Source organism: Hypoxylon fragiforme, assembly GCF_022984875.1.
Source record: "Hypoxylon fragiforme strain CBS 206.31 chromosome Unknown GGS25scaffold_3, whole genome shotgun sequence".
NCBI lineage: Eukaryota > Fungi > Ascomycota > Sordariomycetes > Xylariales > Hypoxylaceae > Hypoxylon > Hypoxylon fragiforme.
The window spans coordinates 110938-138494 of NW_026054758.1; the positions used below are offsets into that span (position 1 = coordinate 110938).

At 48.2% G+C, this 27557-nt stretch overlaps 8 protein-coding genes across 8 annotated transcripts; 2 read left to right on the forward strand and 6 right to left on the reverse strand.

The window, feature by feature from the left end:
• Window positions 1-283: 283 nt before the first annotated feature.
• Window positions 284-6448, reverse strand: GGS25DRAFT_518953 (uncharacterized protein; the record flags this gene model as incomplete). Its single annotated transcript, XM_049263623.1, has 2 exons — window positions 284-921; window positions 970-6448. The coding sequence occupies 2 exons, from the start codon at window positions 6446-6448 to the stop codon at window positions 284-286; spliced, it is 6117 nt and encodes a 2038-aa protein (XP_049118427.1).
• Window positions 6449-8381: 1933 nt separating this feature from the next.
• GGS25DRAFT_479222 (uncharacterized protein) lies at window positions 8382-9597 on the reverse strand (the record flags this gene model as incomplete). The annotated part of the gene is made up of 5 exons (XM_049260001.1): window positions 9285-9597; window positions 9189-9227; window positions 8898-9132; window positions 8728-8815; window positions 8382-8660 (listed from the first exon to the last, which is right to left on the reverse strand). Coding segments are annotated over exons 3-5 (218 nt in total), but the record flags the coding sequence as incomplete, so codon positions are not given.
• A 196-nt stretch (window positions 9598-9793) lies between these two features.
• On the reverse strand, window positions 9794-12590 carry GGS25DRAFT_529626 (uncharacterized protein; the record flags this gene model as incomplete). The annotated part of the gene is made up of 5 exons (XM_049265304.1): window positions 9794-10926; window positions 10980-11257; window positions 11318-11581; window positions 11832-12208; window positions 12258-12590. The coding sequence occupies 5 exons, from the start codon at window positions 12588-12590 to the stop codon at window positions 10439-10441; spliced, it is 1740 nt and encodes a 579-aa protein (XP_049118429.1). The 3' UTR covers window positions 9794-10438.
• A 721-nt stretch (window positions 12591-13311) lies between these two features.
• GGS25DRAFT_157660 (uncharacterized protein) lies at window positions 13312-13753 on the forward strand. Its single transcript, XM_049256467.1, has 2 exons — window positions 13312-13466; window positions 13528-13753. The coding sequence occupies exons 1-2, from the start codon at window positions 13423-13425 to the stop codon at window positions 13712-13714; spliced, it is 231 nt and encodes a 76-aa protein (XP_049118430.1). The 5' UTR covers window positions 13312-13422; the 3' UTR covers window positions 13715-13753.
• A 1258-nt stretch (window positions 13754-15011) lies between these two features.
• On the reverse strand, window positions 15012-17468 carry GGS25DRAFT_157682 (uncharacterized protein). The gene is made up of 4 exons (XM_049256468.1): window positions 16912-17468; window positions 16817-16850; window positions 16670-16740; window positions 15012-16600 (listed from the first exon to the last, which is right to left on the reverse strand). Exons 1-4 carry the CDS (start codon window positions 17213-17215, stop codon window positions 15291-15293), a joined length of 1719 nt encoding a protein of 572 aa, XP_049118431.1. The 5' UTR covers window positions 17216-17468; the 3' UTR covers window positions 15012-15290.
• A 1842-nt stretch (window positions 17469-19310) lies between these two features.
• GGS25DRAFT_157748 (uncharacterized protein) lies at window positions 19311-20524 on the reverse strand. The gene is made up of 3 exons (XM_049256469.1): window positions 20447-20524; window positions 19674-20370; window positions 19311-19574 (listed from the first exon to the last, which is right to left on the reverse strand). Exons 2-3 carry the CDS (start codon window positions 20103-20105, stop codon window positions 19389-19391), a joined length of 618 nt encoding a protein of 205 aa, XP_049118432.1. The 5' UTR covers window positions 20106-20370; window positions 20447-20524; the 3' UTR covers window positions 19311-19388.
• Window positions 20525-21406: 882 nt separating this feature from the next.
• On the forward strand, window positions 21407-25719 carry GGS25DRAFT_479260 (ubiquitin conjugation factor E4). The gene is made up of 9 exons (XM_049260002.1): window positions 21407-21793; window positions 21869-22136; window positions 22194-22596; window positions 22656-22869; window positions 22928-23686; window positions 23736-24034; window positions 24089-24327; window positions 24381-24507; window positions 24563-25719. The coding sequence occupies exons 1-9, from the start codon at window positions 21746-21748 to the stop codon at window positions 25449-25451; spliced, it is 3246 nt and encodes a 1081-aa protein (XP_049118433.1). The 5' UTR covers window positions 21407-21745; the 3' UTR covers window positions 25452-25719.
• Window positions 25720-25819: 100 nt separating this feature from the next.
• On the reverse strand, window positions 25820-27347 carry GGS25DRAFT_157799 (NAD(P)-binding protein). Its single transcript, XM_049256470.1, has 2 exons — window positions 27132-27347; window positions 25820-27051 (listed from the first exon to the last, which is right to left on the reverse strand). The coding sequence occupies exons 1-2, from the start codon at window positions 27172-27174 to the stop codon at window positions 26069-26071; spliced, it is 1026 nt and encodes a 341-aa protein (XP_049118434.1). The 5' UTR covers window positions 27175-27347; the 3' UTR covers window positions 25820-26068.
• Window positions 27348-27557: the final 210 nt, after the last annotated feature.

A 27557-nucleotide genomic window follows, 5' to 3' on the forward strand; every position in this document is an offset into this window, starting at 1 on the left:
TCTCTGTAGAAACGAGAAGAGAAATTGGTTTTCATCAACAATCCTGATCGAAAGAAGTAGCAACAACAAAAAAAAATGAGCTAGAAATCCCACCTTCGTAGGTAGGTAAATGGCATTGATACAGCAATTGGATTTGGCGCCACTTCGCCCTCCACCCCCCCTTTCAAAATCATAGTCCAGAACGCCGTCTTTTTCATCAACCCCCCTCATTATCCTGCTCCATCAAATTTGGTATCTTCGAGGCAATGGTGTGCGTTATGTAACCCGGTACCGTAAGCTAGTATTATTCCTCATTGACTCCTCCCATAAAGAAGCCGTTCGGTTTACTGGGCTTCTTTCCCAGCTTTAACATGCTCAGCCGTTTCCTAACCGAATTAAACCCTATCCCGCCGTCGTTAGGCCTGTCGAAATCACTCTCGAAGACATCTACTATCTCTTTGCTCTTGCGTGACCGGTCCACTGACCATTCGGGTATAGTTGGATCTACAATACCGTTCGGGTATGTCTGACTGTACGGATTTGAGCCGACATTTGTGTCGTTTGATGGAGATCGGAATATGCTCCTACGAGTTGAGTTATCTTTGCCCTTGCTTGTCTGACTGTTCGAATCGCTGTCTCCCTTTGTCTGCTTCAAGCTCGAAGCGTCTCCATTCGGTTGTTGTTGGTATTCCTTCTTCTTGCCACCTAAGAAGCTTAGCCGTGTCCCACGTTGTCTTATTGAGATTGGCTGAATGGCTGATGCCTCTTCGACAACGCCATTTGAAATTGCCATCTGTGTCATGGCCTTGGCTTCTGAGGATGGGTTCTCGGTAATGGGAGACTGCCGCTGCCAAGTTGGCGACGGTGCAGAAGAACCATTATCACGAGGCTGTTGAGCAGGGGCAAATATTGCGATCTCTGGAGCGAACGTGGTCAAGAAGTCTGCATCACGTTAGTCAAGTTCAAGGGAGGTTGACTGAAACTACTCACTTCTATAAGAGTCCTCATATCCCTTTATGAGGACGGGGTTCGAACTGCGAGCGAAGCTAGTCAAGCATCTCTTGATCATAATCGCGTGGTCAACAAGCGCCATCTTAATTGCATTATCCTGCTGGTCCAGCTCTGGTTCATCGTCATCGGCTTGGGGGGTAGGAAGGAGTTGGTGATAACAAGCAACGCTACTCTCCGATACGGGATTGACTGATATGCTAATAGCGTCTACCATCAGTTGTGCAATCTCCTCATCATCATCCTCTGCTAGTCTCCGCTCAACTGCTGTCATTTCCTGCGTTTTTCGGACAATTCGCTCAAGCGCGGTCTCCTTTGCGCTAAGTCGCACAGTATGCACATCCACAATTTCACCACGTCGCAATATGGTTGGGAAAGGCTCCGCTGTGGTGTAGACAGTCTTTTCGGCATAGTGGGTGTCGACAGGGCCGCTGGTACTGCGCTTCGAGGATACAGAAAACATTTGAGCATGGGCTGAAAGAAGGTAATCGCGTATAGGCTGCGGGACTCTGGATCGCTGGAATACTTGGTGGGTCAGATCACGATGTGGGCTGAGGGCTGATATGACTAGAAATTGCCCTTCAACTTCGCTGTCGACGTCGCTAGACGCGAGTATCTGTGCAGCTGGGTACTGTTCCTGCATGCGGTCTGTGAAGGCTGACGTGCGTTCAGTGGGCGAACCTTCATATACAAAGGCCTTGTCACGCAGGTTTAGGGGGAAACCAAGGCCCTTATAAACCACCTTGAAATACTTGGGAACCAGCTTATCGCTCTTTGCCAGCTTTTCGTATATGGTCGCAATGGCCCTTTCTGTCCTTGCAAGCTTGGAAAAGTCAAAGACGTTGTTCTCATACTGAACTTGAAGCTCTTTATACGCGGCAAGGGCGCTACTCCAAGCCTCTCCATCCTCGAAGTGCTTGATCATGTCGAAATAGATACGCTCCTTGCGCTCGAAATGCGACTGCTCTGCAAATTCTGGATCTTGTAGGGCGGGTGTGAGCTTTGTAGGATCCCAATCATACAACTCAGCATGAAGGCGGAGAGCAAGGCCGGCCTCGGTGTGATTTCTAGCATCGAATTGCAACCCAGCTAACTGGTGGACATATCGAATAAATATCTCTTCCTTCTGCATATCTCTGAGGAATTCCATGAGCTGCAGACGGTTGATCAAATGCGAAGCCTCGCTTGTGGTATCGCCGCTGTGGACGGCGACGAGAAGATCTAAAAACTCTGCAATGGTCTCGATTAGAGTTCTTATTGCGGCGTATAAAGGGTCGCCATCGACGTGCGATAAGGGGTGGAATCTTTCGAGTAGCTCATTAACGAATAGCTTCTGTAGAATACTCTCGGTCATGATCTTGTCCTTGAAGAACCCGTCGAGGCAATCAATCATCTCGGTTTGGATGACGGATAGGTCCTCGCTCAGCGTCCACTCACTAACAATCATAGTTTGCAGGACTTCCACGGCCATTCTTCTTAGACCTTCGTGCACGCTCAAGCAAAGCTCAACGATCGGGCCCACAAGAGTTGGCACGTATTGGACTTGATAGCCTCCCATTTTTGTCAAGCCATACCGCGTTCTTTCATCGGGACTCGTCTCCCATCCTATGGCTTCCCAAGTCCTTCTCAGCAAATCGGCGCCATGTTCTCTCACATCACCAGCAATCTTCCAAACTGCTCTTCGCTTCTGTTCAGAGAACGTCTCTAGCGCCAAGTGTTCACTGCCAACGAGTCTAAGGAGTGTACTAAAGAACATTCGCCATAGCTCCGTGTCAAAGTCTTCAGCCTCATCTGGATCTGGTAGAAAGGACTCTAGGAGAATGCTTGCGAGATACTGCAGTGTCCTCATAGTAGATTTATGATGATATATGTAAACGCTGAGCCAACTTGACGGGAAAGCTTCGCCCTCGAGAATACTCATGTGTACGTGAAGCGTGTTCTTTAATAGAGTGGTGAGATCCTCCACAGCTAGTTCAAGCTGCATTCCGTTCGGCGAGTTCGAAACGGCGGATAGGATAGCTGATAGTTCGATCAGGGCTTCATCAAACAGTACAGCCTCGCCAGTTATCGGCTTGCTTGGGAAGGGGTATGTTGTAGGAAAGAGAAGAGAGAATTTGCTCTTAGGCTTCAACTCCGTAGCCTGAATAGACAAGTATGATCCTATGATCTTTGGTATGTAGTCAGGGATCTCAGAGTTTAGACGATCAACTTGACTAGCTAATACTGAACAGCAAAGGCGAACTTGATCCCTCCACTGGTCCGTAATCTCGTCCGTCCGACCCCAATGTGGCGCAATCCATCTAACAGTGTTAGCACTGAGGGCAGCCCGTTGCTCGGGACCAGAGAAAAGATCTAGTTTAGAGTAGTTAATAATTAAAACCAGCTTGTACAATACTAGCTTCCCTTTGACAAGAGCACATGAATCCATAAAGTCGATGGCTATATGAAGAATTTCTTCGGTTGTCAGGAGTCCAGTGAGTTCGGGTAACCAGGTGTGAAAATGTTGCACGGCCAATGTCTGGCTTCCAACCAAGACCGGTGCGGTGCTTCGCATCATGGAATCAAGAGCCTTGAAAATACTCTGCAGGTGTCGCGTAAAGCTAGCAGTACTGCCCGTAATGCCAATTCCAGCCTCCTTAACCTTCTGCTGTCCTCTTGCGTGCGTTATAAACTTTAGGATGTGGCGTACGACTTTGAGGGTCGCTCGTAATTTCCGAGCAGTATCTGACTCGGTCGGCTTCGTCAGTAGTCGCGTGAAGGACCGCACAAGACAAGGTGTTGCAAACGGGTAGTTAAATCGGGTTTCGGCGTAGTGATCAACCAAAGGGCCCAGATTGAATCGCCGATCGTGGACAATGCCTAGGACTCGAACGAGAGCTGTGAAAACAAGATCTTCGTACTCATCATTGCCCTGGTATTCGACGAGAACACCGAAGAGAGCATCCAAGACGTCGTTTAACAGTTTGACTACCTCGATTTCAGGCACAAAGATCAGCTGCTTCAACAATGACGGTATCTCATCTCGGGGCCCTTCTTTCCATTTCAGCAAGCCAAGGACTATGCGGTCCTGAGAAAACCTTGTACTACATAAATAGGTCTCGACCCGAAGCGTGGCAAGTGGTCCAGTGACTTCGCTCGAGTCTCCACGAGCACTCCATGGGAGAGAAAGATAGCCGCCCTTACCAGCAGCCCCAGCCTGTGCTGTTTGTGTGTGTTCGTCAAGCTTATACAGAAGCAGAGAATGTGAACCGTCACCTAGGAATGCGTGTTGATCCCACAACGGCATGTATGCAATTGCAAATGGTGTAGCAGGAAGGTCGGAGACGGTGAGCACAACGTGAGCGTTGCTAACATCGGCAGGTAGAAGTGAAAGACGAAGAGTCTGGTCCCAACGTTCGTTGCGCTCCACGGCGAACGAACGCCATGTAGTCAACGCTTCTGAATTCGAAGATGGGTATATGCAGTCTTCAATTCGCTCCCCTGATTGGCGGCGAACCTCCAAGGAGACCATAAGGTTTCCACCGTGCACACTACTAGATATATTGGTAGCACTGGCTCCAAACCGGGAAAGCAGGCTCTGGCGAGTGAGGAGAGCTTCGGAGAGGGTCACATAAATATCAGACCGAGGCTTCGTTGGTGCGCCGGAGAACCCCATTTTGTTAGTCTTGCTAATGCCTGATAGCAATGTGGGGGTTGATTTGACGAGGAGTTCCGCATCCGGGCTGTTGAAAGATTTCAGATGAACCTGCAGTCGTTCGGCCCTTCTGGACTTCTCGTAGTGTCCGGATTTACTTTCCAGGAGGTCGCGAACCATCCCATCCCATCCTTCAGCGCTGTCGTATTTCTCAGTTGAGAAGCCCGCGGACGGCGACCAGACAGTAAGTACATGTTCCGTTTCTTCATCCTGTTTCATGATCTGGTTAAGGCTTAGAACACCGATACCCACCATTCTCTCCGCGAGCATATGCAAAGGCTGTGGTCCGTCAATAGACGGGCGCGGTCCTCTCGTTGAGCCTGCAGTGCTTGGCGGATATGTTCCGTCTCTACTTTCTAAGCCTTCCGTTCGTGGCCTTTCTTCCGGCTGCTCAGATAAAGCGTCAAGTTTGGTTCCCCCTCGAGAAAATGCGGACCGGGTATTTCCCCACATCAAGCTTCTCCTAGAAGACTTATTACCGCCAGAAGATAGAGGTTTGTCTTTCGAGAACGGCGCGTTTGGCTGTCCGAATGACCCTGACCTTGAGACTGGCTTGCCGAATACAATATGCTGGGGTGAGCGGACCTTCACAATGAGGTACAGTTCCGAGTCGGCAGATGGCCCGTCCCCAATATCAGATGAGGTTAGATCAGTGAACAGAGTACGCATCTGAGGATTTCTAGTCAAATAGCCCATTGTACCACCGGCGGGGACCTCGATTATGTAGCTCTCTGATAGGGTTGTCAAAGTGCCTCCAACCGACTTACTGACGAGGTACAGCACTAAAGTCGTCTGTTCGTTCGAGGAGCCAGCAAAACTCCGAATATCAACCATTAGGTGGTGTAGGGCGGACAGTTCAACCTGGGGTTGTGGGGGCTCGTCCAGAAGGCTCATGACTGACTGAAGCTTTGTGATTTCTACGACAGAATCATCGCCAGTCAGGACTCTGCCTCGTTCGTTGGGATCGCGTACTATGACTTCCCCTCCGCATAGTTTATTTCCCCTGACTAGATCCCAGACCGTCTTCTCGCGCAGCGCATTGTATTCCCGGGTTGTGAGTAGATTATGTAAAAATTGCCGTCTTGACAGGTCTAGAGTCTGGATTAATTGAGATACCTTGTCAAGCTTAGCATACTGCCGGGTGAGTAGTAGCTCGTGGAAGTTCGTCGAATGCCACTCTCGAAGGCACGATGCGATCTCATCTATGAGGGGTTCCATAGTCGATGTAGGTGTCTCGTCGCCTAGTCTGAGCATAGGAACTGGTGCCGCTGGCTTAGGCGCTCCTGGTTCACGGACTCTAAAATCAGACACGCGCGTAATTGCTCCGCCCAGCATGGCACCGTTTGGTCTTGACAGCCTGTTCCCATTCTCTATCTCTCGAGCGTATGACTTTCTTACGGTCGACGAGGCCACCCCACTCTTTCCAGAGTCGCTCCCAATATGCGGCGCGTCCTCATCGCCTTGATAGTTGCTGCTATCATCTGAATTTCCATCTCCATCGCCTAACACCTCGCGAATCTCAACGCAACTACGTGGGAATATTCCCGAGAATACGCGAGCTTCAAGGGGCTGACCCTTAACAGAAGTCAAACCGGCCAAAAGCGAAGGAGGGGCTAAAAGATATCCCCTTAGCCATTGGCCATCGACCGTCTCTTCTATGATATATAGATCATCGCCAATCTCTAGAGGGAGCTCGTTCTCGTCCTTAGTCTCAAAGGGGTAGGTCGCGACGGCGAAAGCGATACGGGGCAGCGGTTGCCAGGGCATTGGAACGGTTGGTCACACCGTAGCTGCGGATCGGTCAACCGCATGAGGCGGCGGCGGAAATTGTGGAAGAATTTGATCTTGCTTCTCACGCGGTTACGTACAGACGGGCGGAGAGCGGAATTCGAGAAGTTCAATGGTTTTCTATATGGCAAGTAACAAGTGACAAACTGCAAGCCTATTACAGATTGAAGATGAGTTTCAAAATGGAAGAATTTGATGGTTCGATAGTTGATACCATAGGACAACCTCTTTTTTTCTTCTGTTATTTTCTGGATTCAAGTCCGCTGTCGCAAATCGTGATGTGGCTAGTCCAGGAAAATGAGAGATGGACGTCCAAGTGAAGGAGGAATCGTCGAAGATGGACAGGAAAAAACCACAAAAAAAATGATGATGGTCGAAGAAGATGGGGGTATCAAAGATCAAACAGGTGGGAATGCAGCTAGAGAAGGAAAGAAATTGATCGGATAGTGGTGAACCTTAGAAGTCTACAATTAAGACGAAATCCAGCAGAAGGTTAAGAAGAAAAAGAAAAAAAAAAACGGGTATTCACACAATAGGGTACTGAGAAGTAATTCTCGTATAAGCAGTCAAGAACTTTGATAATGGGAAAAAAGTGAAGACAAAGTTGGACAAGGGGGTTAGAGAGTTGAAATTTCGACGAACAATTGACGAACAATTAATCCCATCCTAATGTAATGTTCCTAATGTTCGTCAAATCTTTATGAACTTATCCATTCCCAATAACTTACTAGTATGGGCTACTAGTATGGTACCTTGTAAAATAGTGTCGAGATGGGCCAACATGAGTTCACAACTGGGACATGGACATGCTGGGACAATGCTGGGACATGCAAGGGGTCAGGCTGAAGAAGATTGAAGTTTTTAGTGTGCCTGTGCCTGGGGCCTGAAGTGCCTGGCATGCCTACCTACCTAACCTAGGTACAGTAAACCTTGGCCATAACGATTCGGTAGACAACGATATTTTTGTATAACGATATAATTTTGGGAACATTGCAATTTTGTATGGGAAATAACGATATTTTAACCTTAGCGATATATCGTTAATTTTTTGACCGCCACCACCAAGATCGTTATGGACCATGTGTAAAAAACCGTTTATTTTGATAAATTTTTGGTGGAATAAGTGGAATTTTGCGTTTGGTAGCCAATTAGACTGTCCTTTTTTCAGGTAAATCTAATCACCGCCACGATATCTAATCGCCGAAAAATTGGCTTACTGCATAATATCTATTGTACAATATTTTTCATAAAATAGTAAGTACCTTTTCCAATAAAATGGCAGTAAAGGTACAACGGCATTACACGGACCATGACAGTGGGTCCATCTCTACATAACGATACCTCTCTATAACGAATTAAGAGTGGTGTTTTTTCCATATCGTTATGGCCAAGGTTTACTGTAGTACTATGTAAAAGTATAGGTACTACAGAAGCAGCTACATGTAGGTCGCTGCTGATTCTACAACTTGAACATACATACTATGTACCTACATAGGTAGTGTGACCGTATGTAATAATACAAGTACCAGCTATCGTAATCCAATAAGCTGTGAGCTGAACCATCCTAGCAACTTGGAAGCTACTGCTACACTATCAATTGATCTCTAACCTAGAGTAATCTCTTAGAACAACCTGTAACTGGACAAGCTCTGAGACTGGAGGGCAAACAAAGAAATTTGACTTACAGGCTTGCTACTGCAATGGAGCATTGAGCCACTAAGGAAGCAGGTTCAAGATTGGGAACATTATCCAATTGGACAACTCATTTTTTAAGTTCGCGGTGTGCCAAGGCTAGTGTATTGGAATGAAGCACTAATGCTTTATCCAGCTTAGTGCCCTTATCTCCAGTTACAAAAATACAGTTTATCATCCTGACTTTAATACAGGTCAATGCGCACAAGCCAGGCACAAACCCACATGGCATATTAATTGGTGGCGCCGTGGAGGGGGATCATCACACCTACTCCACTACCTAATAGCCCACAGATCAACTCTTAACATGTGCCCAACATTGAACTTCTGCAGTACACCAAGACTGACCAAGTACACCACAATGTACCATATTATGTATTACATTGATTCATTTACTCAACAGACTTGGCAACCATTAGAGAGATTCGGCGTTTGCAAGCACCTCTATACTGATATTGTATCCATATATCCAGCATATTCGTCTGAAGAGTACGATGCAGTGTGTATTTCTATATGTAAATCTTCGCATCTACTTCAACATTGCATGGCATTGACAACAAAGCAAGTAAATATAGGCATGTACGAAGTATACACTATAAACGTCCGAATCATATGTGGACGGATGCATGTGACTCCAAGCCAATTGCTACACAGGTAATATCCCAACCCTATTTAGCTTTATATATCTGTATGGGACGGAGTATACTACAAATGTTCTCATCGCTGACGAGTACAGGCAGATAGGTATGCCAGCAGCCATCATCCCGAGCCTATCAAGTTCGCTCCGTATCTGACCTGAAGCCGGCTCGGTTCAGGCTTTCCCCTTAAGCAGTACAGTTCCTCAATGTCTACATGGTAATTGAGGATGAGAGAATTGTCTCTTCTCTCTTTGTCTTGAAGAACAGGATGTCACGAAACTTTGAGCTACATGATGTCTGTGCCAATGGCCCATGTGCTAGGTATCGATATAGGTATGTATCTGAATATCACCTTAGCTGCCAAAAAGCTTACATTGCCGGGAACTCAGTAATATGACCATCATCATGTCATATATCATAACCAACATGTAAGCGATCGACACTGTCCACAGATGTATCTGCTTGCGTTGTTAATGTGTATGTAGTCATATGAATACTCAGGGCTTAGAAGACGAAGACTTCGCCACAATATAATCCCTTTTATGAAGATACTACTCCTTGGAACACATTTCGAGAACCAAGCACCGAACGTACCGAACGTATCGATTTGCAATATGCTAACCTACATGTGGTATTTACCTACATATCCGCGGTTCTAGGTAGTTACAATTTGGTCGCAATATTCATTCCATGGATGAATGTAGAAAGCGATTTCTTGTCCCCACAATGGCTCCAACACGGGCACTAAACCGTCAGGGGCAAACCGATAGGCTTTGCTAGGGTTTTCCTTGCATGCCGGTAGGTGCATAGCAATATGCAGCAAAAGCAATGACGACGATTTATAATTTGACATGAATGCAGTCTTTCATCCCTTGAGGCTTGGAGGGTATCGTCAGTACTACTATGTAGTATCTACCCTAGATACCTAGGTTAGGGTATATTGTTCTACATGTAGGTAATGGAGACAAACCTAAGGTTACAGATAGTTACTAATAGACACAACTGGTCATCAACGAAATCAATCTTGGTTGCTACCATCGCCATCTTACGGAATAAACCCGCTGGTATAGACATTATTAGTCTCTTCTTCTCTAAGCATAAGGAACTCTCGAAAACTGGCCTGAACAACCATCATAGTACTATCTGATCTCCAGCTATCACACCAAGCGCATTTAGCAAATGGTTTCTGACAGTCCCTGACAATACTTGATTCGTCCTACTTGGGACGCACATTCAAGAAGTAAGATATACACGCGTAGCCTTTACATCGGGTCAGAAGATAAGGACGGAATATCAACACCAATGTTCTTTCGATGCTACTATACCTACCTATATACATACGTCACTGAGAATATCACACATTAAGCTTCAGGAACCTTTTCAATGGCGACTACCTAAACCCGCTCGCAGATGCGAGAAGTAGACGAACTCTATGTCGCAAGGCGGCAAGTCCAAGACTGAAACTACTTGGCCCAGTACCTATGTAGTAGCTATCAGGTTGCTTAGCTATTCCAACCAATAAACAAATGGAGTTGTCGTTCATGTCATACAAATATTTCAACACAGGAAACCATGACGAACAAAGGAAACGTTTCTGAAGGAATACGAAAAATCCATGTTTAGCTTCCAACATCATCCTTCACATCTCGGTTTCAACAAACCGGCCCCTCCCTGTACCCGTCGAACCATACCCCGAGTCCGATTCCTTTTCCATGCACTCGGCGGAACTTCCAAACTCAAATGGAGCAGTAAAATCCAGGTCGTCTAATCCACCGAAGGAAAATGGCATGTCAGATTCAAGGTAGTACGAAAGATCCATTGAAGCGTCCTTGGCCCCGTCAGTTGTCATGGTAGAATATTCCCTGACTGCAGAGATGCTCGGCGTTGGTTCCCTTGTAATTGCAGCAGGAGTCAATGATGGTGACCGATCATCGTGTGGTGAGTCCCGGAAGATTTCGAACAGGCCATCGCGGACAATATCGGCAAGGCCACTCAGCACAGCAGCCCCTACCCTTTCAAAGGATCTCTCTACCTTTTTCTGCACAACTCTTGGTAATTCCTTTTGGATTCTCTTCTTGACTCTTCTCCATTCCTCTGCCTTCTCCTTGGAATCGCTTTCATCATAGTCTTTAAGGGTTATTAAAATCTGGACGTGGTTATATTGACCAGAAACAACTTACATGGACTTGGTGTAGCTTGTGGGTTGGCATTTGGGAATAAAATTAGGTATATGTCCCTCCATCTCTGCTCATCGGTCATGCCAGGACAACTCTTCTTCCGTACTTTTAGCTCAGCTTCAGTAGCTTCATCGATGCCTTGTAGTGCTGGCACTAGCTCCATCTTCTCGCAAAGCACGTCGGCTCGAAGGTGCTCGGCTAGGTCCCTTGCATCTTCGAAGGGATCGTTACACCTCGGACAGGAGTGTTTTGGAAGACGATGGACCCGGTACAAATGCTCTCTTCACGGATTCCTGTCAGCAAGCATCGTGATATCAACGGGACTTTCCCTTGGCTCTTACTTCAAGCGATGGATAGATGTCCAGCCTGGTCCACTGCAGCTTCGTTGCTTGCTGTGTACTCTTGGGTCATGCTTGTAGAAAGGGCAGGCGAACTTTCGCTCTGCCTCAATCTCCGTTTTGACACGTTTACTAACGCCTCTGTTGGGATCACCTTCATCACCACCGGCTGAGGAGTTATCCTGCTCATCTCCGCCTAGGCGGCGTTTCGATCGCGTTGACCGGCCTGATCCGCCTTGTCTAGAGCCACTGTTCCCGGCACTTGAACTGCCAGAACTACAGGTAGAATTTCCTGATGCTTCTGACGCTTCATATGCGTCTGCTTTCTGTCAGTACAAGATGAAGAACTTGACACCTCGCATCAGGGCTAGGCAATAGGGGGAAAAGAAGAAAAGGAACTCTGATTATTACGACATACTGCGATTTCGTTAGTTCCTTCTCAACAGCTTCAGAGTCGTAATTAACCAAACCAAAAGCATGGCATCTTACTATACGACCAGGGGCATCTCGTACTCACCAAGAGATAATCGCAAGTCTCTTATCAAACCATCGTGTAAACTGAGCCATTACAATCGCAACGGCCTCTTGTTTCTTAATAGCCACGTACTGATCTGGTGTCAGTCCTATTTCGCCGTGGCTGAGTTGGCAATGGCTGGAACGATAAGCAGCGCCTGCTTTCCTTTCTTTCTCCATAGGGCCGGCTGATCTAGGCTGCTTCTTTGATAAGTCGCCAGGCTTAGATTTGTTGTTCTGTGTATTCAATTCCTTCGTGCATACAAACTCAGCTAGGCATTGCTCGGAAGCTTGGCTAGTACTCTCGGGCTCATCAATGACCATCAAGTCTGAATCTTGGGCGCTATCCAGACCAACTACTGATATGTCTGATCCACTATGCTACAAAACAGTAAGAATTATCTCACTTCCTCTATGACAAGAGTCTTACCAAGTTACCAGCGCGGTTTGGTCCTAATAGATGTGAGTTAACGATGCTGTTCCTGAATGGGGTCAATTGCTTGACCATGCTTCGCTTGAGCCGATGTCGATCACGACTGGTTCTGATCTTCCACTTGGAAACAAGTTGCGCTGTAGTCGCGTTCCAGGTCTTCTCAAAGTATGTGTTGGAGTCGATCTGGCAGTTACTAACCGGTTGCAGCCGCGCTACAACACGGTGAGAGTTCGGGTCAAAATGCAAGTGAGTATAACAGTGAGGGCGGTCAGGGTGAGAGACAGAGCTCGCTGAGTTAAGGTTGTGGGCAGGGAGTTCCGTTTGAAGCATCTCTCCTAAGTCTGATGCGGAGTCATCACGTAGGCGTTGGGGGAACAGTCGATTATAAATAGCATTTATTGAAAATAAGGGGGTAAAGTTATATGTGGCCACTGAGGCTAGCAAACACAAACATGCTCAGTCCCTTAAATCTGGATACTTCAAAGGTTCTTAGAAATGAAGGTGTGAAGAGAGTGGAGATGGGATCGCAGTATACCACAGAGTCCTGACCAAAAAGGCATATTTATTCCTCGATAGTTTTGCGCAACGGCGCAAAACGAGGTGGAGATAATGCGCAAAGCTGACCTTCTACCAATCACACCTGCAGTGGAATTCTCGATGCTGATTGCGTAGAATAGCCTAGGACACGCATCGGGGCACACATTCTAGGAATGCCTAACAATATTGTATCACACGCTATGGCGAACTCCGTTCCCAAGTCATTGGGATTGCCAAATCCTAAACACGATACCGATCCGAGGAATGAGCATGCAGCGAAAACCCGAGTTGAGTCAGGTTCATGAATAGCAACTCTTCAATACTCGGACGCGGGTACGATGCCTTGAGCAAAGCCTCGAGGCCCCCATCGCGCTTCTGTGTGTTGGGTAGCTTCATGGCCATAAAATGGCGACGATGGAACGAAATGGCCGATGAAGTATCGTGAGCGACATCAACCTACAATCAAGTCTATTAGTCTCTCATATACAGACGAGCTCACGTTAAGACATCTTCAAGCCTGGTCGGTCATCCAAAAAAGCAATCGGAATTTGCCAATCTTTTGTCAAAGTTATCGGAGTCCACTCGTCGGCATCACTCTAGACAAACGACAAACTTGAGTTGCGTTATGTCGCAGGTCACCATCAGGTCGAATCAGGTGTCTGGCCAGTCGTGAGTTAAGAGATTTGAAAAGAAATAAATTTTATTTATTAACGGACGACTCCGACAGAAGCCAGCAGACTGGGTCGACCGAGACAATGAAGTCATATCTCTACAGCGGCCCTAGCACAGCAACAGAGAGGCTCGTCCAAGGAAATATCATGTCTGATCAGGATATCACAGATAGAGTGCGGCGGGTGCAGTTGCAATTAGAGATATTAGTGAGACAGGCCAAGGGGCAGGATCCTCAACCATCTTAGGGCCGAGAAGTTGTTGTTAAAACAAAGTGTACTTGCGAGAGAGTGGGATGAAATGGGGGATGGAGACTTCCCAGGTTCTTATAGATAATAGAAGGGTCTATGAGAAATGAGAAGGAAGAAAGCAAGAGGGGTGTAGAGATTAATACTATATATACATACATACGTTTTCGTGGTCCCAGACTTCTCCCATGTCTGGTCTGAGCGCACCTACAGCAGTAGTCCCCCCCACACCACCCTTCTTCCGTATGCACACCAAGAGATCCTTTTTACTTCTCTCGAGACTGCACTAAAACATCTGCAAGACTTTGGCGATCGCGGCCAAGTAGCGACCAGTAGGAGTGGCCTGTTGCATCGTGTCCATCGTCCCCAGCCAATGGGTTTTCGACGGCCCCACGACAGGCAATCGACGAGTATTGGAGGAACCAAAACGTCCTAGAGCCCCATCGGGCAGCAACTACGATCGACGACACACCTATTATTGGAGGCTTCATTCTAGGTTAGGAGTGTGGTTTTAAGTCGTTCGTTCGTGTGGATGGTGCCGTTTGAATGGGCCTATCAATTCGGCATCACATGGACGGACTATTGGCTGCATGTAGGACATGCAGTCAATCTACCTATCTACCTACCCACTGGGCATCTAAGTAATTTACACATGTAGTTGTTGACTCGATACCATGGCTACTCTTCTGAAGCCATTGCTTGTGGCGTTTTTTTCCTTCCAAGGTGAGTCGAAGATGAGGACGTACACTTGTGACTCATGGGTCAGAAGAGAGAAAGGGTTACATATGTCTACCTGGGTAACCAAGGATCGAAGTACGGCTAGATACACTACATCGAATCGGATTGATGTTGGTTGCCTGCAGAGACTGAAGGAATACCTGCCTACTTACATATCTTGCGTCGTACCGGTGTGCGTAATCATATTCTTAGATACAGGCATCTGGTTCGTATTGATGACATCCTCCGCATTGTGTAAACATGTAGGTTACGGAGGTTGCAAGAGTTCCGGAAACCTGTCTGGCTATTCAAGGGTTCGAATATGGATGAGCATCACGTATTGTCGAGACTACCCTCGGAAGATACCTGGGTCAGTTAAGTTAGGGTAGAATACACCATAGGTCTAGCATCCAATCTGAGTCGACGCCACTTGTATGTTTCTCCTTTTTGTTGGCTGCCCAGGTGGGCTTAAACTCGAGCTTGAATATTATTAGTCCTTACCCAGGCCTGTTACCTGTTTAGGTGCGTATAGTAGAACACCCGAGCTACATATTCCCACATCACTTGATCTTGAGCACCACTCCCTCCATTTCTCATATTATAGTAGGTTAGTTTAATAATAATAGCTATTATGCGATAGCCCAGCTATCCCGTACACTGGAGCCGCCATCTAGTAACAACGGAGACGACATACATCATTACGAGGACGCACTTCTTTCTCCCCCTTAGTCTGCCTCCGTACCTTTCTTACATCTCTTCCATCCCAACTAGCTGTGACGCTATCTTTCTCCTCTCTTTCTCCCTCTTCTTTGAGAAGCAAGGCATCACCAATTCAGTACCCATCTACTAGTCCATGCGACTAATACTTCCCCCCCAGCTTCTCCAGATCCAATTCCTGCAGCGAAACCGTCGACCCACTCCCCCCTTTCTTGCCATCGCCACCCCCGTTATCCCGCGACCGCCCATTACTGCCCCCATGCCCCCTTTTCTTCACCCCCGTAATGCTAACCCCCGGCCCACCACCCCCCGCTCCAGCCCAGCTGCCCCAGCTCTCGGACGCGGCCTCGCGCGCATACGACTCAGTTAGCTCGCAGAGGTCCTTTGCGTCGGCGGACATGGCGGTCGCTGACCCTGTATGCTTTTTGTCATCGACGATGTCTTGTTGCGCGTTGTTGTGAGCGTAGGGGTTGTTATCGTTTTCTAGGGCTAGCTGTCGCGCGGGGCTCAGTATAGGAGAGCTTGATGGCGAGACGGGCGAGACGGGAAATGTCGGCGAGGTGGGGAGGTAAGGGGGTGGTGCGGGTAGGGCGCGATTCGGTGGTGGCCCGGCGGGGGTGACGGGATGGGGTATCTCTAGAGACGCGTCGGGCGGTCGTGCGGGTCGGGAGGGCGATAGTGGGAGCGATGGCAGTGTCGCCGAGTGCGCTGGCTCCGATCTATCTTTAGGCGACCAGATCGCTTTGGTCGACGTCGCGTCAGGGGCACTGCTATACGAGCTGCCGCTGTCGCGCAGAAAGTAAGGAGCAAAGTGCACGGCTGCGGGAGGCGAAGGCGGTGCAGAGGTCTGGGTCGTGCTGTTCCTGGTGGTTGTGGTTGCACGGCGCTCATGCCGTGGCCCCAGCAGTTTCTTATCGGATAGTGGGCCGAGGGGATTCGTTGGCGCGAAAGCTGCTGCTGCTGCTGCTCGCTCGTCCATACCCGACGCTACGGAAGAGTTCGGCGTGCCACCCTGGCCCTGCCGCAGCAAGCCCGACAGGAACCTGCGATCGCTCAGCCGCGCAGGGGGCGTCAGGGGCGGACCCTTCGTCGACGAGGGAGAGGGCAGGATCAGAGGCGTGCGCGACCCACTCGGTAGCTCAGAGGACGAGCGCCGATGACGGGGCGCAGCAGCACTGCCCGGGGCGCCGTCGGTGTAGGAGGATGTCTTGGGGCGCGAGCGTCGCCGGTTTAGCAGGAACCCGACGAAGAAGATGAACGCGATTATCGCCAAGCTTGCGCAGATGCCTATTGCGGCCTTGCTCCCCTCGGTGAGGCCAGTTGATGTGCTTGGCACGGCACCCGTACCCGATGCGGTTGAGTTGAGCTTTGAGCTTACCGTAGCCTCTGTTGGCGGCGAGGTTGAACTCGATGGGATGGTTGATGAGCCGCTGCTAGATGGATTTTCTTGTTCTGGATAGATGAGGTAGGCACTCTATTAGATAAGCTGTAGGCATTCGCAGTATTTTGACGAATACTCACCCTTTAGAGCCGAATTACAACTAAAGCCGTCAGGCGGAGGGCCAGGATCGTAAATCAGGTAGTTACCCACACTGGCGAGTGTTAATAAATGCGTGAATTATAGGTAGGTATATTGAGAATCTAGGACTCTGTGCGCCGTCAACTTACTTTTGGCATGTATTAATGATTAAATCAACGCTCGCTACCAACTAGAAATTAGTTAAGGCTCTTGATCTTGATGTATCTCATAAGGGGTAACGAACGACTCAGTCCCTCCCTATCAATCCTAACACCACAGAAGGTCGAATCGCAGCAGTATAAAGTCCAGAGGTCTGTATGAGATTGGGTATGTGAAAGTTGGGTGCAAACATCGTCGAATCCTCCTTTGACCTTCTCGTACCACTCATTGACAAACTGGTTGTAACAGGCCCGCACGCATGCTTCTGCATCCTGCAGACCAATATCTGCGGGACTTGGGCCGTTGTCTCTACGCAGTTCGTGGTAAGAATCCACCCTCCTCCTATTAACCAAGTTCCTATCGAGGTTACCCCTTTGGTGGAGATCCATAGCAAGCGGGTCTGGATCAATAACTCTAGGATGGATATGTATATATGTCAGCCAGACGCGGACGAGAAACGAGAGGCATAATTGAGAAATCTGAGCGATGTATTTTATTAGGTAAGGTGAAGGTGCTCAAACGAATGTGAGAAAGGTCGAATCCTTCGACGAGAGACCCTATACAGATCTCGAGCGACTTGGGCCAGTGTGGCGCCTGCAATATATCTGCCATGTGTACGCATACTATATATCCCATTACTAGCCCGCCAGCAATTACAGGCCCATCTCACGGCGAGATGATGCTTCACACGACAGGAGGCCGTTGCGCTAGGTGTACGATTTGGGATAGATGGCGTTCAGCACGCCAGCACAGGTAAGATGGTGTGTCGCACATGTCCTGCGCCTTCCCGTGCCGAACGATAATGAGTCTCGTATGTTCGTATGGGAGAGCAAGGTGACGGACTGTGCGACGCCGCCAGTGGATGATTGAGGAGAGCTGCAAATACCCGCAGAATTTATCTAGAAGAACAGGATAGTCACATACAGCAGGAAAAACAACAGATCGCACGCAAGCCTGGTAAATACCTACACATATTGTACATACCTACTCATACATAATCCTGTGAAGTGCCGCAGAGCTGAGAGGTAGCTATGCGTCCTCTTTGCAAGATTCGATCTCGCCATGTTTTTTTTGGCCTTGAAACGGTGCACGACGCAGGTGTGATATTTGTGACGGCCGAGATAGCCACCGAACAGTTTTGGGCAATCTGGTTCGATTCTAGGTGCGTCTTGTTGGTGCGTCATCTTGGTTGCAGGTCGTGCTAAATGAAATGTGACAGTTCTCAGCTACCACTATAAATCTAGCAGGTAGCTAGATTGCTATTTCATCTATTCCATTCAGATATAATACTCGCCACGTTTCCAACTTGAGTCGTTATGGACTGTAAATGGCCCCCTTTCTTGCGTATAATAGTATTTATAGCCATCCAGTCATGGTAGATGGGTCTAATGTGGGAAAATCGTAGCCGGGTAGCCACTTTCAGGTCTAGGCTAGGTGGGCTGCAGTGTAGCAATGAAAGCCAACGAGTGAAAGAGTCCAGGCCGGGAGCTGAAATCAATCATACATAAGTAGCTTGCCTACTGAGGTTCGTACTCAGTCGAACGAGGATGACGGGTAACGAGATGAAGTTGGCCGAAGAAGACTGCTGGTCCAATAAATTCACGTTGTAGGCGAACCACCGCAGAATATAGTAGTACATGCTATCAAGAAATCGTTCACGCTGTGTCACTATGTCGTTGTGGAGTATGCCGTAAAAGAGCCCGCCTCCTTTCTATTTCTAAGTTGGAATGAACTGTATATCGGCTGGGCAGACGCATGGATGAGGCTGGGAGTCAACATCAACCTTGAAGATTCCATATGTTTGTGGCGGTGCCATTGACGTAAATATAACTTACGGCGTTGCGTGTTTGTTGGTGTCGACAGAGCTCTGCAGACTGCATTGGCCATTGGGAGTCTGCTCAGACAATTGCACAGCCCTCTTTGACTGTCCGAGCTTGAACAATTCCACCTCCAGGAGAAGTAGATAGACGCTCTGGCTCATCATTCCCTGGGCGTAGACAAGCGCGTTACCAGTAACCCTTATCGAAGGGTAAGGTTAGCTTGTAGCTTCAGGGTGGGCCTTTTGCCCCAATATTCAAACAATATTTCGAATTATATGCTTTCAATGTTCAATGGTGTTAATAGTAGAATCACTGTTGATGGTTGAAGGGGTAATAGGTAGCGCTTACATAACTAGTAGGGGTGGTGTATGGTCGGTATGTGTGGTGGTGGCGTCTGGCCTGGGCATTAAGGGGAGGTACGTATAATACAGTGCCTATAATTTCTTCAACTCTTTATTAGGTATTGGGTACATGTATAGGTATATATAGGAGAATGATTGCTCTTACCTATGTACTACGATGTAGATGCCTAGGTACGTATATCTATAAGGGGCGGGCACTCCCCTTTCTTTTGAGTCAGGTATAATAGAAAATAGGCGTCAATACAGCTATCACCCGGTGCAAGACATCCAATACAAGACACACTCTAACACAAGATTACCTAGGCATTCTAGAAATAATAAGAGACTTCGAAAGCCCGCCATTGTCAAAGATTCCTTATACAGCACCTATCTCAATTCTTTCACAATATCCTCCGCAGCAGATGTCGTAATAAGCCGTTAGCCTTAGCTACATCCTTAGGGAAGACTTTGTCATTAACTAGAGTGTAGCCTCTAAGTTCTTCGAGGGTCGCAAATTTATCAGGATGTCCACCCTTTCGTTGACACTCCAGTAGGTCCACGATGTTAATATGCAAGGATCGCACTTTCTACACAGGATAGGGTTAGTCGGTGGTGAGGCTTAGGATTCATGCCAATTATAACTGTAGGCTAGCTACCTATGAAATCTTGGATGGTAAGACACTGACCTGTCGACAAGCACATATCGTATCAGGGGTAGGAGAAACATCGAGAGCACGGAAGAACTTCTGCCACGATGATAGAGACTCGTCTTCGGTTCCACACAGCCTTCCAAACTCTGAAGTGATGGCGGTCCCAAAGGAACTCCGAGCGATCTTCTTCTCCTTGGTTTTCTTACCCCATTTATAGTGCTTGCAAAGCGAAGCAAACTGGCCCCATAGCGGCAAGGTCTTGTCGTGAGTGAAGCGTGGATATTTCGCGAAAAAAGCTTCTATTGGTTCTCTCTCCGGCTCAGGAGAAGTCGATTTGCACTCGGGATTAGTATCTGAGCTTTTCTGTTGGGTTGATGTCGATGATGCAAGACGGAACTTGCTGGCTGAACCCAACTTGCGAAGCTTGGGCTTAGCAAGTTTGATGTAGTTGCTCCCCATACTCATCATGGCTATTTCGTGAGTTGTGTCTTATCGTAGTATTAAAATCGGTATCAAGTACGAATCGGTATCAAGTACGAAGCCAGTTTTAGATCGTAGCGCAGGTATGATCTATATATTTCTCCTGGACCACACGATGACCTAACTTCCAGATGGCCAATACGCGTTGGCCTTTGGATATATAGATCTCATAACTACTAGGGGTTTCAACACCAATCGTTTGGATACGCATATATCCGTTACAAAACCAAAGAGGAAAGCCTCATTAAACTCACTGTATATCATATATCACAGGTTAGCCAGTGTTCGTTTGTTTTGAAACTTTCAACAACAATATGCGAGTTACATACCCACATACCTACCTAAGGTTAGGTAGGTAGTATGTAACATTCACGCCGTTTACTACGCCCCTTAACTTATAAACCACGAACAACGCGGCCTTGATACCTTCACGGGACCTTAGAAATAAATGAGTATTAGTATCATGGAGCTACTACCTCCTATCGCGGGCTCTAAGCCTTCTCGTCCACCCCTATACCTCCTTCGCCTCCTTTACCTCGATACATAATACTGTGGCAGCGTTTGCAACGCCACAAAAAAAATGCGTACATAGTCGCATGCATGTCGTCGCCTCACAATGGATAGGCACTTATCAGGACTGTAGTTAGCCGGTCAAGTATGTAGGTACCTGGGTAGGCAGGCACACATGCGGTACATATGTACGTGGGCAGTTAAGATTTGACCGAGAGTGCAGATAACTTCAATGCTACTATCAGCTGGACTCGAAGAAGATGTGCCGAAGTTGGCAAGGGAAAGATACATATTGATGCATCATAAAAATTGTGTATGTAGCTTGGAGGCCAAACATTGAAGATGTTGAATCAAGTTGAATGTGCTGCGTAGTTACTAACTACTACCTAGTAATATTGTTGCATGTGCAGGTCTAGGGTACATGTAGTTACATGTGTAGTACCTATGTAGTAGTAACTAGGCATATTAAGTGGAGATTTGCGCATGTACAATACCTAGGTACATGATCTGGCTTCAATATTGAAGTTCAATCAATGATGAGGGCCATGTGAGGCATCTCCAGGGCTAGCTTCAATGTTGTCAGGCAGCTACTACCCCGCTATTCATATTACCTACCCTAGGTATTCGTACCTAAGGGCATTAAACGTAAGCATTATCGATAACCAGTTGGAATCGCAAAGTGCGTACTATGTAGTTATGTAGTAGCCAATCAGAACATTCAACCTGACGGGAATTCCATTTGGATCCATTCGATCCGATACATCTCAGTCTTTAACTTATTACATAAACTCCAATACGCACTAGGTATGGATACGTAGTACGTAGTAGTAACATCCAGTCCAAATAATCGGTACCAGACGGTCCAGACCCCGAATGCTAAACACTTGTCGCTATCAAATCACTGTCGCCAAATACTTTCGGAATACTTTCACACTCAACTCAGCATTTACCAACACTCACTAACTACATGAACGGCCTGATCTTGTCGATCGTATTGAATATATGAATTTGTTCATGCCCATAAACTAATACTTCATCTCGCTCTATCAAACAACTCTTCTGAGTACTGCCAATCTGCTTTCTCTTACTGTCAGATTCGGCATCATTGGTTTCTAATCATGGACCAAAACGAGCAAGATGGCCCAAGCCTGCCGCCGCAAGAGCAGGTACGCGACATGGATACAGCTATCAGTCTAACAAACAAATTCATGATCAAAGTGATTAACTTTATTTATCTTTAGATGCGCCAAAGGCGCCTGGCAAAACTAGGTGCCTCAAATGCGACGTCAGCATCATCGAACCCCAAGTCCGATGATAACACGAAGCCCGAGACCTCGACATCCTCAACCCCTTCGACCCCTTCCCACAAACCAAGCTCCTCAAGTTTAGAGAACAGTCAACCTAGCTCTTTACCAAACAAACCAGCCAACCCCACCTCCAATAACCCATTCTCTCAACTAAGTGTAAAGAGTAAGCCTGGGTCTGAGAACACCACAGCTGGGACCTCAGGTAATAGTCGTGTCCCCAAGAGATCTGTCTCGGCTGTTGACACAACAAAAATGATAGCTTCGCCCTCTAAGAAGATGCATGCCGCCGAGGAGAAGTTAGAGGACTGGTCGAATAGAACTCTGGGTGACATATTCCGCGTCACCCTAGACGAGACCAAGGCATCCGACAGCAAAGGCACGAAGCTAACCTATCTTCCGGAGCTCAAAGCCGAGCTAGAGCAATCCGGGGACCCTACCAAACTAACCGCCTCGTCGATCGACTCGGCGATACTAGAAGCAGCCAAATATGTCCCTTCCAGCAAGCCGCTTCTTGACTATCTTCTGCCATGCTGGAAACGTGTGGTAAAAGCGGCCAAGCCGACTAGACCTCTTCCACCCGAGAAAGCAGCCGTCTTGCAAGAAGCCAAGCGACTATGCATGAGCAATTGCATATTCGCGCTCACCATGCCCGAATATTTTAGGTGGGCATTTCTCTCCTAAATATATGGCATGTCGGCCTCGTTGCGCTAATATACATCAGTCGTGATCCCAATCCTAACCACGATTCTCTCGTGCCTTATCTTCTCCGCGCGCATGACAACGAGGATGGCATCTGCTTAGACTTCTTTGACGAAGCCGTCTCTCGCATTCCCGAAGACGAGACAGTTGCGGCGATATTCACAGATGCTATGGTTCTCATGAGCAAGAAACTTGCTACAATGACTATGAATGATGACTATAAGCCATACATCAACGTAAGATTATGCATTTTGCCTAGTACTACACATGTTAACCATTCCTGACTATTTCTAGTGTCTTCTCACGTATGCCAGATGCCCGCCCTTACTTAATGCTCTCGTAGGCCATCCTCACTTTCAGGTGCACCCTACTACAAACATGACAAAAGAGCAATTGGCAGTGGCCAGCGAGACTCAGACAATCTTGGGCCCTTTCTTTCGCATCTCGCCTCTTCAAACCGAAGTCACCAAGACCTATTTCGCTAGTCCACGAACCATCGATGCCGGCCACGTGAAGTCGGCGCAGAGTGCTCTCCAGATGACGTTGAAAGCTCATCAAGATGACTTGACAATTATTACTAACTGCTTCATCCGTGCGAGCCTCAACTCTCGAAACAGCATCCTCGACTGGTTTGCATTCATCATGAACTCGAACCACAAAAGGCGAGCACTCCAAGTCAAGCCCACGGATGTAGCCTCAGACGGTTTTATGATTAACGTAACGGCTATCCTCGACCAGTTGTGCCAACCTTTCATGGACTCAACCTTCTCCAAGGTAGATAGGATCGATATTGAATATCTCCGACGAAGTCCTCGAATCGATATTAGCGACGAGACTAAACTCAACGCCGACCAAGCCACTTCGGAGGCATTTTACAAGACTCGCGACCCAAATCCTTCCAATTTTATATCAGAGGTTTTCTTTCTGGCCTTAGCTGCTCATCATTATGGCCTTGGTGCAACCAATGCGAAACTGAAGGACCTCGAGAAGGACATACAGTATGTGGAGAAAATGATTAAGCAGATGGAAGATGAGCTACCTAAGTTGCAAAACGTAAGTCCCATTGTTCCGATTGACCTCGCTCTATAACTGATAGTATTAGGATGCCATACGCCTTCACGTTGCAAGACAACATCATCAAAATGCGGTCAACTCGGTTGAAAGGCACATAGCACTAAAACTGGCCATAGAAGGAGTTGTGCTGAATCCTACAATGCAGACGTTATCCTTGCAGTTTATGAGATACGTGTCCGTGTGGCTTCTACGAGTTGCAAGTGGAACAGACTACATCCCAGGCAAGGAGTTTCAGCTTCCTCTCTCAGCTAATAAGCCCGAGGCTTTCAGTTGCCTACCGGAGTACGCTCTTCAGAATGTGGTCGAGAACTTCAAATTTGTTTTTCGGTAAGTCATTGAAATGCGCTCGCGAAAATGGCTTAATACTTACCGCTTCAATAGCTTCTTGCCGCAGATCCTCATGTCAGCTGTCGGGGACGAAATTATCACATTATGTATCACCTTCTTGAGGTCTTCGGACTATATTAAGAACCCCTATTTGAAGTCATCTCTTGTCACGTTGCTTTTCTCCGGCACGTGGCAGCTATACCACCTTAGCAAGGGGGTATTAGGTGAAGCCTTAGTCGGTTCAAGTCTCGCCAACCAGCATCTTCTACACTCCCTTATGAAGTTCTATATCGGTAAGTCCCTAGTCGCTGTTGGAGTTGGAGCAATGAGAAATTGACAATAGCAGAATGCGAGCACAGTGGTGTCAGTTCAGCCTTCTACGACAAATTCAACATCCGATATGAGATCTTCCAGATTATTAAGTGTATCTGGCCAAATAGTGTGTATAAAGAACAACTCAGTCGGGAAAGCAAGTAAGTTTTATCAATACTACTCGGCTAGTCCCTTGCCTCTTCTAACTCTCCATAGGGTCAACAAGCAGTTTTTTGTGCAATTTGTCAACCTGCTGCTGAACGATGCAACATACTTGCTAGATGAGGCATTAACAAAGCTCGTCATCATTCATGACTATCAGAAGAAATTGCTGGATCAAACGATATCTCTCGAGGAGAAGGAGAAGATAAGAACGGACCTGGAGACGGCGGAGCAGCAGTGCCAATCATGGATGCAGCTCGTCAACGATACCATGGGAATGATGAAGCTCTTCACCGCCGCTCTACGCGACGCGTTCACCATGCCTGAGATAGTCACTCGACTGGCAGGTATGCTTAACTACAACTTGGAATCCCTAGTGGGTCCCAAACGAGGCAACCTCAAGGTGCAGGATGGAAAGAAGTACCATTTCGACCCCAAAACGCTCTTGTCTGATTTCATCGATATTTATCTGAACCTGGCACCAAAGACGGCCTTCATCGACGCAGTCGCGGCTGACGGCCGCTCATACAAACCGGCCAACTTTCAAATAGCGTCCCACTTGCTGAAAACCAGTCTTTCAAGGCCGGACATCGCCATCGCCTGGGATACGCTGATACAGAAGTTTACGGAAGCCAAGGAACGTCTAGATCAGGCTGAATTGGACTTGGGCGAAATACCAGAGGAATTTGAAGACCCATTGATGGGTGACTTGATGACTGACCCAGTAATTCTACCATCGCAGAACATTGTCGACCGCTCAACCATTACTCAGCAGCTCCTCTCCAACCCGCTGGACCCCTTCACCCGAAGCCCAATGACTATTGACGATGTAGTCCCGGCCGATGACTTGCGTACCCGGATCGAGGAATGGAAGGCTGAGCGAATTGCGGCAGCAAAGGGTACAGCAGCTGAAGGAGAGGCGATGGATGTCACGGCTGGTTGAGAAGGGTTCTAAGCAGCCAACTCGGTATACGTCGCACTTTGCATTTGTCAGGGGAGGAAGGGCTTATTCATGACACATTTGGGGAGTGGGTGCATACAAACGGCTTTCAGAAAGGGAAGGTTAGATGCGTAGGTACCTGGGTATGCGCTTGTATTCCTATAGATGTTGGCGGTGATGATGTAGAGGAATCATAATGCCAGTAACAGCAATTACCCTTTGCGCAGCTGCATTTGGTGTCAACTCCTTTTGCCCCTTTTGTAATATGCTCGCTGCTTGCCGATGTCTCTCAAGTACAAGTGAGCTTACATGCACAACGCTTAAATGGGTGCAACGCACATATATGACGTATTAAGCCAGATACGTAAAACATCGCAGCTGCTACATCCATACAACTTGTAGTATAGTATATAGGGTACCTAGTAGTGTACAAGCTAATAGGTAAGGACGACGCGAGTTTTTAGTTTAATTTTAAATGTAAAGTTAACTTTCTAACCATACTAGTAGGTAGTAACTACCTAGGTACCTAACCTAGTACTCCACTACTATGTTTGTACTGCATGGTGTCTTCCTCGTCTCGCCTTCTTCTTCTCCTTTATCAACCTACCATTTCCACCCCTCTAGGCCGGTATACCCTGCAGACTCTTAATCGTGTCTGCGGCGCTCTTCTCCAACGGGATCCAATCAATGCCCAAGACATTGGTGGCGCGCGAGTTATCGAACCCGATCGAGCCACCCGCGGGGAAGTCAGCCCCCGGCGCCCCCCTGACGTCCTCCGCCGGCAGCTGGCCCGCGAGCTCCGGGAACGCAGCCCGCACCGCCTTCAGTATCCGCCGGTTGTCGTAGTACCCCGCCGTCGTGAAGAACCGCTTGCCGCCCGCCTCAGGCCGCTCCATCGCCTCGACGTGCGCGAGCGCCGCGTCCCGCACGTCCACCCACAGAAACACGCCCGCCGCCGGGATCTCCTCCTTCCATTTTCCCTGCAGCAGCTCCGCGAACCGGCCGTTGCTCGTGTTGATGGCGGCCAGCGAGTCCAGGTGGTGGGCGACGGGGCCGAAGACGAGGGGCGGGCAGATGGTGGCGAGGTCGAAGCCCGGCTTCTCGGTCGCGACGAAGTCCCACGCGGCCTTCTCGGCGAACTTCTTGGACACCCGGTACGAGGTGGCGGCGGAGCCCGTGACGCCGTCCTCGTACGAGCTCGGGTTCCAGTCGGCCTCGGAGAAGGTGCGGTGCGGGTTCGCGAGGTCGGCCTCGGAGAGGATGGCGGCGAAGGAGCTGGTGACGACGACGCGCTTCACCGAGGGCGCGTGCTTGGCGACGGCGCGCAGCACAGAGGTGGTCCCGTTGACGGCGGGCTCGAGCAGCTCCGTGCGCGCGTCCGTCCAGTGGTAGTGGAACGGCGAGGCTGTGTGCTGCACGTAGTCGAGATCCGGGTTGCTAGCGATGACGCTGTTGAAGGCGTCCGGCGCCCCGATGTCCGGCACGATGGCCACTGTCAGCTTCGCGCCGGGATACTTGGCGCGGATGGGCGAAGCCTTGGTTTCCGAGCGCACGGTCGTTACGACTTCGTAGCCCCGCTTTAGGAGGAGGTCGAGGACGTGGGCTGTGAGGGGTGCATGGGTTAGAATGTTTGAGCGCATGCGTGGAGGTGTGTCGGGAGGGGAGTGGGTCGCAAGTACTCACCGGCGATAAAGCCAGATCCACCGGTAAGTAGTACCTTGGGCATTTTCGGCTGTATGGCAAATACGTTGTGCTGTGTTCTGAGTATGTGAACGGGGATTCTGATTCCAATCGATTGATGGAAGAGCCTAAGCAATAGGTAAGTCGAACAAAGAATAGGAAAAATGTATGTAAGCAAGGCGCTTTTTATGGACGTTTCTACTCTGATGTGTTTGTTCTATGTATGTAGATGTGTCCCGGGCTCCTAACACATCGAAGGTCGGGAACCCGCTGCTACTTATATATCATCTCGGTACATTCGATACTACATTCATCCGAGACGGTGCGTGCCATATTCGCAGTAAAATGGCAACATCGCGGGGTTAGTTGTTAGAGATAGATGGTACGGTAACGTCACCGAGCCACTACTACTTGTTTTGGGTAGCATAG

Bases quoted from the DNA above. Each gene is read 5' to 3' on its own strand.
- GGS25DRAFT_157799 (XM_049256470.1), bottom strand. From the start codon at position 27,174: ATGCCCAAGGTACTACTTACCGGTGGATCTGGCTTTATCGCCG. The intron at 27,052-27,131 runs GTGAGTACTTGC...CACCCCTCACAG, and splicing joins TGGATCTGGCTTTATCGCCG to CCCACGTCCTCGACCTCCTC.
- GGS25DRAFT_157682 (XM_049256468.1), bottom strand. From the start codon at position 17,215: ATGGATCTCCACCAAAGGGGTAACCTCGATAGGAACTTGGTTAATAGG. The intron at 16,851-16,911 runs GTTCGTTACCCC...TCTAGTTGGTAG, and splicing joins TGATAGGGAGGGACTGAGTC to CGAGCGTTGATTTAATCATT. The intron at 16,741-16,816 runs GTAAGTTGACGG...AACACTCGCCAG, and splicing joins ATCATTAATACATGCCAAAA to TGTGGGTAACTACCTGATTT.
- GGS25DRAFT_157748 (XM_049256469.1), bottom strand. From the start codon at position 20,105: ATGATGAGTATGGGGAGCAACTACATCAAACTTGCTAAGCCCAAGCTT. The intron at 19,575-19,673 runs GTCAGTGTCTTA...TATCCTGTGTAG, and splicing joins CGATATGTGCTTGTCGACAG to AAAGTGCGATCCTTGCATAT.
- GGS25DRAFT_479260 (XM_049260002.1), top strand. From the start codon at position 21,746: ATGGACCAAAACGAGCAAGATGGCCCAAGCCTGCCGCCGCAAGAGCAG. The intron at 22,597-22,655 runs GTGGGCATTTCT...AATATACATCAG, and splicing joins ACCATGCCCGAATATTTTAG to TCGTGATCCCAATCCTAACC. The intron at 24,035-24,088 runs GTAAGTCATTGA...CCGCTTCAATAG, and splicing joins AACTTCAAATTTGTTTTTCG to CTTCTTGCCGCAGATCCTCA.
- GGS25DRAFT_157660 (XM_049256467.1), top strand. From the start codon at position 13,423: ATGTCGCAGGTCACCATCAGGTCGAATCAGGTGTCTGGCCAGTC. The intron at 13,467-13,527 runs GTGAGTTAAGAG...CTCCGACAGAAG, and splicing joins AATCAGGTGTCTGGCCAGTC to CCAGCAGACTGGGTCGACCG.